Consider the following 19,525-nt stretch of genomic DNA (forward strand, 5'->3'; position numbering starts at 1 on the left):
TTTCTCGTTCCTCAAACATACATCCAGGGATCACATTGTGCCTCTAAACGTGTACATCAGATTATCTTCCACTTCCTTCTCTTTCCGTTATTGTTTGTTGTGGTACTACTGTGTCACACAGTGGTCCTTGATCCAAGTTTTTTTTTAATTTTATTTTTATTATAACCCAGTATTGAAACAAGGAGTAGAAGAGGTTCAGCTAAGAAAAGCGATGGAACAGTACTGGGCAATTTGGTAGAGTGCAGTCCTGGCGGAACTGCACGCTTACTGTTGCATCTTTGTAGGTATTATTTGGCAGAAGTATTAGCAGGAATATGATTAAGCTGATTAAATAGCCTTAAGGTGTAATTTTATTTTTATTATAACCCAGTATTGAAACAAGGAGTAGAAGAGGTTCAGCTAAGAAAAGCGATGGAACAGTACTGGGCAATTTGGTAGAGTGCAGTCCTGGCGGAACTGCACGCTTACTGTTGCATCTTTGTAGGTATTATTTGGCAGAAGTATTAGCAGGAATATGATTAAGCTGATTAAATAGCCTTAAGGTGTTCCTATGAAGCATGAACAGGAAGATTGCACACAGATGCTGTTAGGGAAATGTAACAAATAGGGAATGAAGGTTGGCACTAGTGATAGATGTCATTTGAGAGGGCGCCAGCTTTGTCAAAAGATTATGATTGGAAGTAAGGTGACAGATTACTGCTTTTAAAATTAATTTTACATTTAAAAACTATGGTTGCCCAATGTATTGAAGACAACAGTGGAGCAAAAATAAAACGGTTTTAATCTACCTGTCTTAGTCATTAGTATTGTTTTAAGTTAGTGTGGAAAAATTATGCGCTATTCAGGAAACTTACTAAAAATGTTATCTTTTAATCTTCAGAAGCCATTTCTCGAGGAAGACTTCTGGCATATTTGTTTGAAAAGACTTCCAATTTTGTCTTTGTGTACTTTATGAACAATCCCCTGGGCTGTGCACTGGAAGAAGAGTGCTGACATTGGATTCCATTCTTAACGGAGAGAGGGGAAACTACCAAAAGAGCAAATTTACTGTCATAGGTTGTCAGAGGGGCCTGCCTTTCTCGGTGGACTGTACAGAGGATATAGGCAATTATGTTATACGGGTTTCGTCATCTTGCTCTGACCTTCCCCGTCTCCATGCTCACATTCTAGTGTATCGCCGAAAATGAGATACCAGGGTACATAATAAGCAGTGGATTCGTTTCCAGCTGATATAATTGTGTTGTAGTGGCACTACTCTGCTTGCCTCTCTCTTTTCTGAGGTTTTATTATCCTGTTACCAATCTCCTAAGCAACCTTGAAAGAACTACTGATGTTGTTTATAAAATCAATGAGTTTGCATGTTTAGAGAGCTTCAGAAAAATAGCATGGGGAGAGGAAAAAGGATACCCTGTAGCATTTAATATGACTTGGTGAGCAGCCTGTTAGCTAAGACTTGAAAAGAGAAAAGGGAAAAAAAAAAATCAATTTACCATGACCAGCAAGTCATAGAAAAATTCAAGCACGCCTCAAGTTTCAAACATTCGGTGCATGTTTTACCCTGCTGTGCACTCTAGTTAGCATTCATAAGTTTAGCTTCTAATTTAGCAGAATCATTCTGTAATAAAAACAAAGTATGTTTGTTCAGTACACACAACATTCTTGAGATCACTGCAGTTAAATTAGCTGTTTCTTTTAGAAAATATTCCAATTACAGTTAGCTCTTTTGGTGGCTCTCCTTCCTCAGTGGGCGCTACACAAGTCACAGTGCTTCCTTGTGGGCATTGTGCTGCTGGTGGCCTCAGTTTTCATGGAAGAGAGAAATCAAGGTATTGATTGTGCTGAGTGATTATATATTGCACACAGCTGCATTCAAGTGGAGGTACGTAGACATAGCCACTGTCCTGATTGTGAGATAATTGGGAACTCCAGAGTACATGTGTTCCTTTTCTTTTACAAACATGCAGAATATATTTTTCATGTTCTAAATTGCTGCTTTGCTGTGTGGGGTTTTGAGTACAGAAGTTCGTGGTTGATTAAATATGCACTTGATGTATAATTGCTTAGTAAAAGTAAGTTTCTTAGAAAAGTAAGTTTGATTTGTGATGAAGGTATTTTGAAAACAAAGGTTGTCCTAATCTATGGATGATCAATAGTTAATTATTTGAAGGTTTCAGGGTGTAGGCAATGCCTCTTGTGTGTAATTTGCAGATCCTGCAGCGCTTCTCATTCTTGCTTGACACTTAAAATGCGAAGCTATTCCTTTTTATCAATTCTGTGTAATAGAATTGTATCAGAAATTCAGTAACAAAAACCCCCCATTTTGCAATATTGCTTCCATTCTTACTTGTAAAGTAGAGTCTCTGTTTGAGTAAACTTACTTGTAGTGTTTGTAATTGAGGAGAGATTTGGTAAGTTTTCTTTGATTTGTTCAAGTGTTTTACCAATCATTTGCCCAGTTCAACATTAATTAAAATGAGGGTTTTAAAAACAAATTAATTCAGTCCTGGTGAAGTAGTTGTTAGTATTAATTTGGTTAGGTAAGTTTTGTGTGAATAGTCTAAAACTTTCCAAATGGACAAATTTTAAAATCATAGTGAATAGCCCTTACAGAAAATTCGGAATTCTGTTGTACTTAAAACTTTTCAAAAATGGAAAAAATATTTCAGTTCTGAACACAGGGATCAATTACAAAACGGTATTTTTTTTTTTCCCACAGAAATTTACAGAGCTTTTTTTAGTTTGTCTTCAATTATTTTCACAGGCTGATCCAAAAGAGCTGATTCAGATGGTCACAAAGCATGTTACTCAGCATGGCTACACAGATTGGCCTGAAGAAATTGCAACTTTGATAAATCAGCTGCATTACTACAACGAACGACTACTGGATTTCACTCAAGCTCAGATTCTGCAAGGACTTGGCAAAGGAGTGGATGTGCAGAGATTTACAGCAGATGGTCAGTACAAGAGAGAAACAATACTGGGATTGGCAGAGTAAGTAATGTCTATTATGTTTATTTTCTTTATTTTAAAATGGAGTTACTTTAAGCTTTAAATCAGGAAAGTAAATTGAAAGTACTGCTGACCTTTAGAAGGGATACGTTACCAGTTGCTTTAGAGATTTACGTTGTAATGCGGCTACGATTGGAGCCTTTTCTATTCAACTACTGCACTTAAATGAAATGTTGCTCAAATAAATGGATTGATAACTTTTAATGGAAGCTATAACTCTGTTTATTAACTGCTAACATTAAAGTTAATAAGGGATGAATGAAATCGGAGCCTAAGTGGAGGTCTGATCTTTTCATCTCCTCTAAACCTGCCCTAGCAATCTATTAGGGTATGCCCAAGCATCAAAGTTTATAATGAACTAAAGTTTAAAAAGAAAAACTTTAATAAACCATGTTTTATTTTTAATAATTTAGTTAAAACGACTGTATATTGCAATATTTTTTCCCCTGCACTCAATTGAAGCCTTCACTGCATGTTTTGATATTTAGAATGCTTTTGTCTCACCTTTCAGTTATCCAGAATGGAAAAAAAGGAAAGATATAGGATAGTGCTGTCTCTTCATTTTACAAATACCTTAAAGTACCTGCATGCAGATGCTAATTAAAGCTGTGGACAAGTCATGAATATACTTGAATTCTATATGTTTTGAAGGCAATCACGGTTGAATAGGTGCTAGACTGTCAAAGGCAGAGTTCTGTGCAATAAGAAGCTTTTAATGTAATTTTTAATCTATTTTTAAGCTATTCTGTGCATAAAGCTTTTGAAGACTACATTTAGATGGTTACAGTCTTCCACCTATGTAGCTACTGATAGCTGCAATTCCAATAGAAATTTGTTAGTAAAAACCATTAATATGAAATGCTGAGTAAGAATAGTGGTATAATCTCAGGTTTTGAACACTAAGCAAGCTGCTGCTTTGCATCTAGAAAAGCTATACTTGCATAGATTTTGGCATCTTTTAATATTTCCATTGGAGTTACCTGCTTTGTATATATTTTTCATTAGGCATGTGTCACATCAGTAGTATGTGACTAGGTGAATGTTATATCTTGATTATCTACAGTAACTTCAATACAAAAATCTTTCTGTTATTGTAGATATTTATTCGGATGCAGCATGCTTACAGTCTCATCCAAGAGTCCTTTAGATACTGTCTTTTGTAAAAATAAACGCTACGAAGAGAAAGTTCCTTACAGCAAGTAGAGACTGAAACACAATATGAAAGGGTTAGTAAAAATAAGGCTTCGTCGCATGCAGATGAGAGTGGTAGTTCCATATTAGGCAGTTGCAAAGATCCAATTAATTCTTCAGCTTGCAGCTTCCTTGCTTTAATCTTCTCAGTTGATTCATAATCTGCATTTTCTCATGAAAACAATGTGCAAATTTAATTTAATTCAAAACTAAGAAAATATGCTACACAATTATCATTAAGCGCCTCATGTTTTTAATCTTTTATGAAGTGCTGTTTGCAGGAACAACACCTGGAAGAGATGGTGTCTTATTTACAAAACAGCTTTGTACTAGAATGGGCAGTTTGCTAAAACTACTTAACAAATAGTTGTCAATTTTATCTTCCATATTTGGTGTCCTAACATTAGAGCTCATTAAGCGTTATTTATCAAATATTTAAAGATCTGAGTGCCTCACGGACTTAGTCAAAGTTTTGGTTTTTTTTCTCAAGCAGTTAACAATTTATTTGGGCAAAATAGAGCCAGAATGTATCTGGGCAACAATGAATGGGAATTGTTGAGTGAAGTCCCACATAGCTTCAGGTCAACTATGGTGTGTAAGGTTTCTAAATTATTCTTTCACTTGAGGCCAGCTTTTGAGTGGCTGGTTTTTTTTTTTTTTTTTTCCTTCATCTGCTCTGAGGTCTTCAGCCCTTCAGTCCTTCTCTTAAAATGTTGAAATCAGAAGTTGATTTTAATGATTTAATACTGATTTCTTCCTTAAGTCACTGATCTGAAGTACTTCCTTTAAATTTTTTGGTGCTTGACAATTATTTTTTTTTTGCTTGACAACTGCACAACTTGGCTTGTGCTTATTGGTTTCTCAGAATGATTTTGGTGCATATGGACTGGATCCCTTTCCAGAAGACTAAACCAGAAGGTCCTGAATGAAATCACTTTGAATCTACTTCAGCTCTTATTAGTGAATTTAGCTACTGAGCCATTGTGTGTGCTTTTGCTATGCTGCTGTGCTCTATTGCCAGCGTAGACACAGCCTTTTCTCCCTGATGCATTGCTGCTGCTGAATTTAACAAACAGCCGTATTCTTCCATCTCCATTTCCTGCTTCAAACATTAGAGGAAACTAAAGGCTCTTGGCTTAAATCTTCATTTCAGTTCTCCAAGTTGGATTGCCTTTTTTTTTTTTTTAACACTTTTTGGAGTACAGGCAACTGGATCTCATTTTCCTTTATTATGATTGAATCTAGTGGTGGTTCTAATGTTTTGTAGCTGATTCACGTCAACAGAAAATGTTGAAGACAGTGACTGTGAGCAAACACATGGACATGTGTGATACAACAGAGGTTTCAGAGAACAAGATAGAAAAAAAACCCTCTGAGCTGGCAAATCTTTATTTCTGTGAGCTTGAAGTTAGTCAGCAAAATCCCAGCTGAATGCTACTGTACAGAGAGAGAGAGAGATATTTTTCTCTTATACTTTCACGGGCATATTTTTTTATACTTTGGAAATGCATGCTAACACACAGGCAAGGTGGCCAAGAACCATCCACAAGAACTGCTTCTGACTTTGTTTTTGCACCAGTCGTGGTGCAGCAACACACAGGAGGTACATCCAAACCGTGCCTGCACCAGAGCCTTCACTGGGGATTTCTCTGGCAGTCCTCAGGCTCACAGAGACAAGCGGTCAGGGCTGGGCATGAAAAGGGGTGTGTAAAAGAAAGTTAAAAGGTCCTTTACAAGGGAGTAGACATTTTTTCAGCTTTTCATTGTGTAACAACTACTTGATCTTGTCTTTTCAGTATTATCTTGACAATGAATAACTTGTTACTTTTCTTCATTTATACAGTATTATTTCCTTAAACCTTCATGGCCTTATGCTGCCACTGCATGCCACTCTTAAGACAGGATAGGATTTTAGTAAGGTTTATGAAGTGCCAGGAGGAATGGATCCCACTAGCTCCAAGAGTCACTCATGATTTCTATTATTGACTGAGTTATTGTGCAACTAAAGCATTCATATAATCTTCCTTTCTCACTGAATCACAGAATAGTTGAGGTTAGGAGGGACCTCTGGAGATCATATGGTCCAGCCCTTCTGTTCAAGCAGGGCCACCTAGAGCCAGTTGCCCAGGACTGTGTCAAGATGGCTTTTGAATACCTCCAAGGATGCAGACTCCATGGCCACCTGGACAACTCGTGCAAGTGCTTGATCACCCTTACAGTAATAAAGTATTTCCTGATGTTCAGAGGGAACCTCCTGTATTTCAGTTTGTGCCCATTGCCTCTGGTCCTGTCACTGGGCACACTAAGAAGGGCCTGGCTCCGTCCTCTTTGCACCCTCTCTTTAGTTACTTATATACATTGATGAGATTCCCCCTCAGCCTTCTCTTCTCCAGGCTGAACAGTCAGAATTCTCTCAGCCTTGCCTCATAGGAGAGATGCTCCAGGCCCTTCATCACCTTTATGGCCCTTCACTGGACTCTCTCCAGTACCTCCATTGTTCATTTCAGAGGTTGCTGTAGTATTTACTTTTTAAGTAGAGGGTTATTAGAGCATTCCTAAAGATCAACTTTTTCTTCTGTCAGGATATTCTGTATCTGAATTGATGATACAAGGAAAGTAATATATAGTACTTTGTGGGGGGGTTTTTGTTTGTTTGGTGGGTGTTTTTTTGTTTTTTAAATTAATGAAAGTACTGAGATCAATGTTGAGGACTAGCCTGCAGAATACTACTGTTAACCTCATCATCTCCAGTGTAGCTTTTCCTGAATATCCTCTGTTATCTTCCCCTTAGCCAGCGGCATACCCGCTGTGCAGTTCTTGCATCAATCTTCACCATCACTTTCACTAGTAATCCCCTTGACAGTACATCAGATGATTTCTGGAAAAGGAATGTAAGTGTATGTGTGTTGTGATTTGGCAACAGCTGTTATGTATCCCTAGTTAAAAAGAGATCTGCTTTTATGTACTTAATGACAACCTGCACAAACTGTGGCTACTAATCTGGAATTTACAATGTAACGTTGTCATGGTACTTCTCCTTAATGTCAAAAAATAGAATAGAGCATCTGCCTCTAAAGACTAGATGACTCTTATTGAGTATTTTTGAAAAAGTTTAGATCATCATCCTGTTATACATGCATCATTGCTGGCTGAGTTAAAAAGTGTTCTTCTGTTTGCATTGAAGTATTGAGTCCAGTTTCAAGAGGTTGGGTACAGGGAGCCTTATTGTGCTGGAAAATCAGAGGGAGGGTGCTATGGCCATTGAACAGAAGAGGCAGGATAGTCTGGGGGTTTTTTGTGGCGTTTTGTTTTGTTTTTCCTTCTTCCTTAAATGTATTTAAAAAAAAACTACTTCTATTTTTATCAAAATATATTTCTTTTAATGCTTGTGTTCCACCTGGAGTCCTGCATCCAGCTCTGGAGCCCCCAACATAAAGAAGGACATGGACCTGTTGGAGCAGGTCCAGGGGAGGCCACAAAAATGATCCGAGGGCTGGAGCACCTCTCCTCTGAGGACAGGCTGAGAGAGTTGGGGTTGCTCAACCTGGAGAAGAGAAGGCTCCGGTGGGACCTTATTGCAGCCTTTCAATACTTAAAGGAGACTTACAAGAAAGATGGGAACAAACTTTTCAGCAGGGCCTGTTGTGATAGGGCAAGGGGTAATGGCTTTAAACTAAAAGAGCATAGAGTCAAACTAGATAGAAGAAATTTTTTGCAGTGCAGGTGGTGAAACAGTGGCACAGGTTGCCCAGAGAGGTGGTAGATGCCCCATCCCTGGAAACATTCCAGGTCAGGTTGGACGGGGCTCTGAGCAACCTGGTCTAGTGGAAGATGGCCCTGCTTATTGGGGGAGGGGTTGGACTAGATGACCTTTGAAGGTCCTTTCCAACCCAAACTAATCTATGATTCTGTGATTCTGTTCTGCCTCCTTTAATTTATATGGATGTTATTCAGTGTAAGGTGCCTAATTTTTTCAGGGTTTGTTATTACTAAGAGTCATCACAAGAAGGTTATGGGTTTTTTTCCTTTTTTGTTTTTTTTTGTTTGTTTGTGTGGTGTTTTTTTTTTTTTTTTGTTTAACTATTAGGGCAATAGTTATAATGCAAAGGCTATTCTGGTAGCTGGTTGTGAAGATTTTTCAGCATTATGTTCTTTCATGGCATTTGGTTTTTCTACTCTGTATCCTAGATCTTATTTTAATTCTGCAATACTTGTAGTAACTGCCATAGTGGAATGTAATGATATGTTGGATTGAGCATCTAAAAATCAGAGTTAAGGTGTGTGGTTGTGTCAGCTGTTCACCGACAGCGAAGAGACTCCATAGACTCCAGCTGTAAGCTTTGTTTAGCATAGATCAAGATACGGTTTACATCTTACATTTGTAAAGGACAAAAAAAAAAACTGGGAGGATATGGTCTTTAATCTGGGGGTGTTGGTGGTGTGCTTAACTTTTATTGTCATACATGGATCATGATGATAATACAGAAAATTTTGTACTAAAGGTTATTTCTGCTTTGCAAAGTCTCCAGCTCATCCTTCTAGTAATATAGAAAACAATGTAATGAGTCTAAGGAAGGTGTTAAACATGATATGCTGAGGTCACTCAGGTTTAGGAAGTAAATTCTTAACATGAGTCTGAAGAAGAGTGATGTGCATATACTTTTGTAAACTAATTTACTGATAATTGCAATTGTATTTTGTAATAGCTCATGTTGTGTAAGTCTTTTTTTCTTTAGTCCCAAGTGAGTTTTTAATTAAAGAATCTAAAACAATATGGTCATCAGTATTCACATTAAATACAATTTTAAAAAAAGTTGTTTGTGACAGGTCTATTAGGATGTAGTTATAAACAGATAGCATTTTTCTTGGAATTATTCTGGAAAAAAACCACCACAGTCAAACCAAACCAAACCTCCCAAAACCCAGCATCAGCCTTAAGAGTTTTGTATTGCACCTACACCAGCATAAAACCAAAACCCGTGTGTGTCTATTTGAGCTGTGATAGCTTCAGTGGATTAGTAAAAAATTAATATGAAGTTAACTTCAGGCTTTTGTCACTTAGCAGATTCTCCATCTGTTGTGTTGAAGGGATACACAGGAACAGAAAAACAGTTTTTAATATTTCTTGGACATTTACAAAGTGGAGCTGGACATTTTTCACACCTTCTTTCAGTCTGCAAATATGAAGACTGTTTCTGTCTGTAAACTTCTAGGAAGAGCTTTGAGGACCTACATACCAGTTGCGCTAAAAGGTGTTTTTGTAGGTGTTGCAACTAAATCAAATACATGCTAACTGTGACATGTGACATCCTTTGCCACTTTTTAATGGAAATGAAATGAAAACTGAGGTTTTTGCTTTAGCACAAAGGTTAAGCTGAAACTGTCACTGAGACCTAAAGTGTTTGTGGAGTAGGTGCCTGTCTTTGGAATAGCTCTGTGGTTTGATTTTTTTTTTTTTTCTGATTTTTTTTTTTTTCCCTCAAATGCAGCATTGAGTATAAGCAAATGCAAGAAGACACACTTGGTGGATTTTTATTTGACTGTGATTCTAGTTTCTTGGTTTATGAAAAAAAAATCAAAAAGAAATAGTTACTTTTCTAATGTAAATATTTATTTTCATGTCATGTCTCTAGGGATTTAGTGTTTCTTTTTCTTGTTTTCTTTCATGTCTTTCCTCTATAAGAACACTTGAAGAAAATGTCTACAAGATTTCTGTTTCTTTGGCTCAGCGATACAATGTTCCACTTTGGGAAGTTTATATGACCCATCTGGAATTTTTATTCACCGACAGTGGGTATGTTGTTTCCTCTGCAAATAACACATCGAGTTCTGGTACACAGAAATGTGCGCTAACCTAGGAGAAAAGTGAAGTATATTGGGGGTAGAGTTTGGTTTGTGTTTTCGTATTCCTTGTGTTGTGGTAGTTTGGCAATTTTTGTCTTTTGATGCTTTTGTAATCATCAATGAATATAGGTGTTACAAGCAAGGATAAAAGTCATTGTGTGTCTTACTGTTCTTATAAGTATTCCGGGACTTTATTTCAGTGTTTAGGTTTCCACAGGCTTGAATGCTTAGTGCTCTCTTCTGATAGCAACTTAGTTTGTAGTTATTTTTACAGTCCCTTAGAATATGTCCTGAGGCTTGATTGGTTTTATAGAATTATTTATTTAAAAATATATTTTGGTACTTATTAATCTCTCTTCTACATAATAGCAAAGGACATAAATATATTGGAGCTTCCCATTCACATTATTCATCTATTCATCTCAGTTTGAGTTTTTGATAGAAGCCCCTTTGTTTTTACAGTATTTCCTCGGAACTGTTCTAGCCTACAAGATGATGGCAGACCAGACCTGGCATTGGTGGGGGCATGGGAGGGATGTTTTTCTCTTCCAGAGTTGGATCCAAAGCTTGCTTTTTTTTTTTTTTTTTTTTTTTTTTTTTTAAATTTTGACATCTTGTCAGTCAGACAAGTATTTTTTCCCCACTGAAAGATGAATAAACCCATTCGATGAAACACTAAGCTACTTGCCTGAAAGTGCATTTGGATGACAGTGATGTAGAGCCCCCTGTGTAATACAGCAGCTCTTATCTGCTGTTCTGACAGACGTGATCAAATTAGTCTCGTTTGTTTCAGATTTTAAATTGTGAAAGCAGGTTTAGCTTACAGCAGTATTTGTACCTCTCTTAACATTAACTATTAATTAAAAAGCATTAAAATGTTTTATAAAACATGAAGCATAAAAAAAACAAAGCCTGGTATAGATGTTGGTGCAAGGTCTGAGAAGATGAAATAGCATTCTGAGATTTTCTTCGCTTCCTCCAGAAAACAGAGATGTCATACCCTCTAAATTTTGATGCTGCTAAATTATTTAGCGCTTTAAACAAAATAGACAGTTAGGGTATAAACATGGCAACACTGGGGTGAATGTGAAAGAGCCAGCGGACTTCTCTGGGACTAGAATGTTACCTAAGGTATTTTGCAACAGTTTTCTCTCATTTTCTTTGTTCTTGTCCTCCATGAGTTAGTATTCATAGAATTCTGAAATCACTGAAGTACAAAGTAACAACCTTTTCCCTAATGAAATTCAAAAAAGTCTTGAAAATTGATGTATAATAGCATAATATGCTGCTGAGCGTGTTTTTGTTATATCATAATCTCATTTTAAAGTTGATTGACAGCATATGGCCATTACAGTATATTTTAGTCTTGGGATTACAGCATTAATAATGCATGCCTTGTTATGCATTCATTCTGAACTGAAAGAAGTTTATTCTAAGACTTAATCTCTTTAACTAAATATGCAGTATTTCTATAAGCCACTTTATGTGGGAGAAGCTCAAAAGAAGCACTTATGTTGTTTGTATTAACTATTTCTTTGATTACTTGATGGCAAATAAACATCGCATGTTTTTCTGTTGTGCTGTGAATGTGAGTCTGATGAAAATTGTTTAGAATTACATTTTTTTAAAATTAAATGGAAATTTAATCATTCCTTTTGAAGAATCTGATCACATTTTCTTACCAAAAAATCTATAAAATGCATTTTATGATTTTGGGGAATTTTATGTTTGCCTGTCACAGAATCTATTATTCAAGAATCTTTCTGAACAGCATAATGATCCCTTCCTATCCACCACCAGTCCTGCCCCCAAAACATGTGGCAAACTTATGTAGATCCTGTTGATATAATTTAATGTCCATCTAGCCTTTAGTTTAAACTTCGGGTGTGGACAGAAAAATGTATTCAGATCACACTCTTGAAAGGTTCAAGTGTCTGTTTTGTCTGACATTAAGAGTGAATGATGCTTTATTTCCATTAATGTTGTACTTACTTCAATTAATATGGTAGAACACTTAAAAAATAACAAGAATTTAGAGAGTTAAAATAATATTTACAAGGTTAACAACCTACCTGGGGTAGGTTCTGGATTAAAAAAAACCACTTTAAAATAACTTATTCTTCCTTAGAAATCAGAATCATTTTCTAACTCAGAGAAGATTGTGTTTATGGTATTTGCTGTAAGGAAATCATCTTTAGGAATGAAACTGAGACAAATTTTACTTGGATATCAAAGAAGAACACTAACTTACATGTAGCATTTATACTCAGGAAAAATTGATGCTGAAATTCTAATTTAATCAATGTCAAAGGTAGAAGAAAATCAAATGGGATTAGAAGACATCAGATTTCCAAATGAAATGGACCACCTAACGTGGCATATGATTGGCCTCTGGGGAGAGTCAAGATAGTAGTCATCTGTAGGTTACTTCTTTCCTCAGATTTTAGGTAAAACTTTCAGTTGAGAAAGGTATAAAGTTAAGATGAGACTTCCTTGCACCCATTTTTCTCCCAGCTGAGGAAAAAAGGAGTGATTGCATTCAGTGATCTTTTCTGCAGTCAGCTGGAGGTGTCTGAATTCATGCTGTGAAAGAGCTAATGTATTCTTTTCAAACGGGTCAGGAAAAATTTTCTGAAGCAGTGAGACTGGCTGAGGTCAACCCAAGACTCACTGGTCTTTTCATAAGCTTTCATGGATAACAATTTGAGAAGCAACTTGATAAAACTGTCAAATGAAATATGCTAAGCATGAATAATAGTGTCAAATAGATTAACTAGTGGGCAAGAGCCAATTTGCAGTGATAATATCTCTCAAAGCATGCACAGGTGCTCATCAGCTACAGAAAATAGAATGTAATAGTTTGGGAGAACTTGTAATTGGGCAATAGGATTTTATAGCGTCATTCAGCCGCAAGGGTTTTTTTTGTTTGTTTTAGGTTTCTTTTTTTTAAGGCTTCATGTGCACATTCTCTGGACACATGTCTACTTCTACATATAGCTATATCTAGAGATGCAAAATGTCACTTTGAATCATACTTAAGTGTTCATGACCCTTAATCTGCATGTCCAAGTCAACAGATATCAAGATCAGGAAACACAAGAGCTCCTTAGCTTTTGTTTATGGGCAATAACTGCTATCTAAATGTTTATGAATGAGTATTTAGTCTTTCAAAATGTCTTACAAAATTGAACCTTAAACAAAGTAAAGTATTGTCCTGTCTCCCAAGTGTGCAGCTGAAGAGTCTTTCGTGGCACATCCAGGCATTTAAAGCCAAAATTCTTTCTAAACACAGGTTATCGACATTGGAAATAGAAGAAAGAGCACAAAGCCTTGGTCTCTTTGAGACTTTGAAAACCAGTCCTGAAACCTTACATGAACACATGGTTAAATATGTTTACCCAAGTATTGAAGGTAGAGATCACCAACGATTGCTTTATTATTTTACACTCCTTGAAAATTGTGGTTGCGCAGAAGTGGTGAAGCATGCTGTTAAACCTGAAACTCACATCCGACTCTTGAAAAAATTCAAAGCAGTTGCACCAGGTAGGAGAGTTCCTTTTTCTTTTCTTCGTAGCTGTATTCATTACTCTGTTTTGTGAGTGTTGACCTGCTCATGCTTATCTAGATTATATTCTTCATGTAATGTTTTTTTCAATGAACGTATCAGATGAATGCAAGTAATTTAGTAGGTTAGTTGTAGCTTATAGCAGTAAGTCCCTTTTCTTTGTGTTACTGGAAATTTAGTTTCCCTTATCACAGCAAGCAAAAAGTATTTAAAAAACGGTTTCTATTGGTGATACAAGTTAAAATTATTGGCAGTGGTTCACAGAGAATTTTTAAAGAAAAAATAAAGACCTCCTAGAGCATAATTTTTAGCACTTCAAGTTTAACATGAATAGTCTCAAAGAACTTAAGACAGTTTACCTTTCAAAAGTGTGAACTACATGAGGTATCAGGAACTTTAAGCATTTTGTTTGTTTTAAAGAGGGTAATTTTATTTTGTGTTTTATCCTTGATGTTACCTTTTGCTTTTAAAGAACTACAATGTTATTTGTCCTCCTACATTATCAGACAATGCCTATAAAAAAATGAGCTGCTGGAAAGCACTCGGAAATTTTGAATAACTAGTTTCAGTTTGCTTGTTAGTCAAGTATTAGCAGTATCTTGAATTTCAGTTTCCAAATCCAGTTTCAGAATGAAAAATACGCACTGTATGAGATTACCTGCTGTGGGGATGAATTAATTGTTCAATACTGGAACCTCATGTGTATCAGACACTAGCTGTGCTGCAGAATTTGGAGAGATTGTGCATATGAAGTCATTGCAGGAAGGAAAAAAGGCATTAATTTTTTGGGGGAGGAGGGATTACCTTCAGTTCTTATTGATGTGTTTAAACACTCACGTTCTGTGGTGCTTGTCGAAGAAAAATCTGTCAAGAAGTTATTGTTTGATTTCAAAGTTGTCTTTAAATGTTACTCCAAAAAAAAGTCCTAGGATCATACACCAGACACAAATTAATCACTTGGTATGGTAGAAAATTAAATCTACTGTATTACACCCTTAATTAAAATTCTTAGTGTTCGGCATAGTTTATGGATAGTAGGCAAAGAACAACATCAAAGTGTCTGTAGAGGTTACAGGCCCTAAGTACACGAAGGAAAACATGGCAATAAGTCAGTTGTCTTAGGAATGAAATGCATAGAGAAAAAGGTAGTATTGTTGCTAGAAATATTTTCTTGTTGCTAGAATAATTTGGAAGGGTTTTCTTCCTGTAGGAACCAAAGTAGTAACAGGATTCTTGCATTATATAGATATTCACGTAAATGAATCTACGTGTCCTGTCTCTAGTTGACCTTACTTAGTTTACTGGTCGTTAGTAACTTGTATTTTTGCTGAGATAGATAGTCAGTACCAATTGTTACGTGATCAGAATGCATCTCTGAATTAATGAAGTCTTATGTCTTGAGGTGCATGAGGTTTTCTAGGCTTTATGTTAAAAAATAGTAGCGCGATTCTATATACATCCTTGCTTCTTTTAGAATCTGCTGTTTTAGTTTGTATCAATATGCAATGTTAAAATATGTTCCAGGGACTGAGAGATTTCACAGGCATCAGGACATCATAAAATGCCGGTGGCACCTGTATACAAACCTGTCTTCCTCTCCAGTCTGTCAGTATGTGCGATTGTAAAAGGAGATGGAGTAGAGTCTTTCTAGTTCTGCAGATACTGGTTTAGTACTGATTATTTTATACATAAATGTGGAGTTTGAGTAGATTTAACTATGAATAACTTAGTTTTCCTCTTTCTCCTTCTGTCAATAGGTCTTAATTACAAAAAGCTAACAGATGAAAATGAAAACCCTCTGGAAACACTGGAGCCCATCCTTACAAGTCAAAATATCTTATCTATTTCCAAACTGGCTCCCAAAATTCCTAATAAAGACGGCAGCATGCTGTCAGCAAGTTCTATTTATGCTGTCTGGTTACAAAAACTTTTTTGGAATGGTGATCAACATCTCATTAAAAAGATACCAGAAACCATGGATGAGTGGCTACATGCATATGATATGTGTTCAAAGTACTTGGATAGACTTGATCCAGATGATATTGTCACTTTTATTGATGAAATTACCTTTTCTTCAAAAGCTGTCACAAAGGTAAGCACATATATTTTGAAGAATTTCAGGCCTCAGGTGAGGCTCAGCTGAGTATAGTATCAGCAAAAAAGTCTCAGCAAAGTTTTATATTTTTCATTTTACAGTTTGTAAAGATAAATTCATAAGCATACCTTCTTCTGCCTACCTCTTCTCTTTATGACTGCCAGTATAAAAAGGATTTTTATTCAGTTAGAGGAGTTAGCTCTGTGGATAAGAGGGTTTTTCATGGAACCCCAAAGTCTCTGTATTCTCGTTCAACAGAGAATAAGATATTGTTCTTGCGTATTTATTTATTTTACTTGTGCTCATCCTAAAAATCATTGTGCCGCAGGCTTGTGTTTAGTGCCAGGCTTTTGCATTCTGAATAGGATGCTCCACAGAGAAGTGTTCTGGGCCAATGCATATGGTTTCTAGGCACTGTAATAATATAAATGATAAACTCTGTCATAATCTCCATCTGGCTGAAAGCCTGTTATTGAAAGAACGTGCTTTCATGTCCATAACATATTACCAGATCTGCAGTTTCTTTTTGCCCAGTGAAACCTACTTATAAGGATGTTTCTAGCATAAAGTTTTGCCCAGGCTTTCTTATGTATCTTTACTGCAAAGCACAAAAAAGAGATGAAATTTCTTAGATATTTCCTTATTAAAAGATCTTGAGATGTCTTTACTAACTTAATCTGAAATGAAAAGATGGTGAAGAGGCGGTGTTTTGTGGGGTTTTTTTTTTGTATCTTTCTGTTCTATTCTGAATTGTACTCACTTTCCACAGGTATTTATTCACCACGTTCAATGAGGTGTCATTTGTTCCCTATCTGAATATTGTTCTAGTGTTCCCACAATGTTAATATAAATTTATTAGAACCCATCTAACCTGTATCTGTACCAGAACTTGGTGAAATAATTTTGCTTTCATTGAAATCCTGGGAAAATGAAAAGCTTTTTTAGAACCAAATTTATGCTTTGATCTGCCTGTCATGCTAGCCTAACAAATTTTATCACTAGTTCCATCAGCTGTCTCTTCAGCCTGTTCAGCAGAATCACTGTCTTGTTTGGGTGTTTTGATCCTTTTCATCACATAACAGTACTGAGTGTTTCATGCTTGCCAGGAAAGACGGACACTCTCTCTGAAATCTCAGTTGCCAGACCTGACCCTGGAGTGAGGTAGCCAGGAGATGCCTGTTGTCTAATGAGAAGGAAATATAGTCTTCACATATGATCCCTGCTCGTGACTTCTTGAAACTCTTGCTGTTAATGTATCTTGGACGTTTCAAGATTTTCTCCTGTATTCCAGATGATTATTGCAGGGAGAGGATGGATAGCCTCTACTCTGTATCTGTTTTGAAGCACGTTGTTTATTTTCATTTGCTTATTTCTGTTCAGAATTCTAATAGAGTTTCTCTACTCTCTTATGATGAGTAGGAGTAGCGGGAAGGAGATATTGATGGCAGAGTTATTGTGGTTGGTGGCCAGGCAGAACTTTGCAGCAGAAATTTGTTAGCTTTTTGGCCATGAGAGATACTTGAGAAGTGTCTGAAACAGTTGGTCAAATCAGCTGATTGAGTGTGTCCCCTGCACTGGTTTGGGAATGAAATGGCTGTTTAACAAGCTTGCAACTAGTTTTGCCTCAGGATCCCATCCAATTTACAAGTGGAAGCGTACAATGAAAAAATATTGTTGTAAAACCTAAAAATTTGTTTCTCAGAGATCTCTTTCCTCTAACTTTGATCTGAAAAAGGCTTCGTACATAAAAGCTGCCTTTGCCTTGCACCTTTTACTTAAAATTTTATCCTGTTTTGAGGCTGATCATGCAATCACTCTTTTAATGTCTAATTCAGCACTTTCTTCCAAGCTCAGTTCTGTGGCCAGGTACTTTATTATATCAGTTTCTCATCCCTGTAACAGATGCACATGTCTGTATTTCGTGGAAGCACTGATATTTAATATACATAACAGACTGAAAAAAAACATGGTCATTACTGTGAAATAACCTCCGGTGTCACTGAGATTGCTGTTTTCTCACATAGACAAAATTGGTGGAGTTCTTTTAAGTGGACCTTGAGAGGAAGCATAAAGTGAGATACTATAAGTAGTGTGTGGTTTTTTTTTTTTGTTTTTTCTTTTTTTTTAAGGAGTGCTGAGAGGTGAATTGGCTCCTTCCCCCTTTGAGTTGGGGGAGGAGGGGGGGGGCAACTGCTGCACACACATACACCACACCCCTCCCACCCCCTCAAAATTTCAAAAGGAGAGAGGGGTAGAGGAGAGAGAGAGAGTAGTCCAGGGAGGTTATGAAATGCACTCTATCATCATCGTGGAACACCACCTCCATCTAAAAACTCCTCTTGGTCAGGAACGATAAAGAAGTCTGGAGTGATGAGGGGTAACGGGAGGTAGCAGCGTAGGCTATGTGACTTGAACTTCAAGGGTACCGTTGCTGTTGTCACCTTAGGAACTTAAGAAGCAGACATCAGAATATCCCCTGCTTTTTCAATATATGAACAGCAGTAAGGAGAAGCAGGTGACGGGCCAGCAAAGCAGTAGGAAACCTCTTCTACTTATGTGTCGCTGACAGAGACAGATGACAGAGAACGTGGGAACAGAATGCATAATTGTACAAAAGGAAATGAAAACACAGGGATTTAGTGCTGACTTCTGCAACTTCGTGTTCTTACAGAGAAAGACAGGAACATGCTGGGCTTTGACAGGGTTCCTGTTCTTCACCTGTCTGCTTCCGCTAGCTCTTCTTTTTACTTCATTTTTTAAAAACTCATGTTTTAGCATGAGACACTCCATTTGCCTGTAATGTCACAATAATTACAGCACGGAGGACGGATTTGTAAAGAAGAGAGGGCAGCTGGAGGTCTGATTTATTACAGAAGCTTCCTCCTGGTCACATAGAGAAGTCGTTTGTATTTGCATTGTGTGAGGAGGATGTAGCTGCTAATTGCATCATTTCTCCTTCTGTTCTACCAGTAAATGGTCATCTGAGGGGAAAAGAGGTAGTATTGAAAATTGAAGGATAATGAACTTTCTGATGAGTTGGGCCAGTGGTGACTGAATGGAAAGGTGGATGAATGAGCAGTGCTTGACTGGGCAAAGGCGTTGAGAAAATGTCTACATTGGAGAAATGGATGCGGAGTTTGCACTTGTGAAAGAGCAAGTAACATTGTTAGGCTGACATGTAGTTTAGGGTGTGACGAGGTTTTAGGTGGTCTTAGCTCTAAGAGCTCAGAGATTCTTTTCTCCCATGTTTCTTGCAATCGGTAGAAAAGAGTTACCACCTGGAAGAGAAGATTCGGTTCCCCAGCCGTGAGGGTTCAGGGAAGTGGTGACACTGGGTGATGGGAAATGCATAAGTGGAGATATGTCATAGTGGGACTTTAATAAATTACAGACCCAAAGTACATGGTTAATGTACTGGATTTTCTGTGTGAGATAGACAAGACTGCTTCCCAAAATGTAATATTTTTTGATCTGCAGTGAATCCTATGTTTTACAATTTTTGTGGGGTTAAAGGTGACTTGTGAATCCAGAGTAATCCTTTATTGCTTTAGTGGTTAATTATTCATTGTTTATTTTTTTTTAAAAATGCCTTTCTTTGCCAAACTGAATTTATCTAGCTTTAAGGAAAAAATAGGCCTTTTGTCCACTATACTAAAGAAGTAGTCATTAAAGTTTGCTTCCACAGTCAGACATTCAGCAGAGGCCACTTAACCTTGAGTTTGATAAACTAAATGAACTAATCTTAGGAAGTTTTCTGCTCTTTTGTGTGTGTGTGTGTGTCTGTTTTTTGGGGGGGTGTTTTTCTTTTCTTTTCTTTCTTT

At 36.9% G+C, this 19,525-nt stretch overlaps 1 protein-coding gene across 1 annotated transcript in view; it reads left to right on the forward strand.

Moving 5' to 3' along the window:
- The window catches only part of NBAS (neuroblastoma amplified sequence), a 181,109-nt gene that overhangs the window by 96,538 nt on the left and 65,046 nt on the right, over positions 1–19,525 (forward strand). Inside the window, exons 40-43 of the mRNA XM_009885333.1 lie at positions 2,762–2,991; positions 9,884–9,994; positions 13,337–13,587; positions 15,367–15,701. Of these exons, the coding sequence (XP_009883635.1) occupies positions 2,762–2,991; positions 9,884–9,994; positions 13,337–13,587; positions 15,367–15,701 (927 nt within the window). The remainder of the gene's footprint in view (positions 1–2,761; positions 2,992–9,883; positions 9,995–13,336; positions 13,588–15,366; positions 15,702–19,525) is intronic.

The sequence above is a fragment of the Charadrius vociferus genome, unplaced genomic scaffold (genome assembly GCF_000708025.1).
Source record: "Charadrius vociferus isolate BGI_N301 unplaced genomic scaffold, ASM70802v2 scaffold173, whole genome shotgun sequence".
In the NCBI taxonomy this organism is placed as follows: Eukaryota; Metazoa; Chordata; class Aves; order Charadriiformes; family Charadriidae; genus Charadrius; species Charadrius vociferus.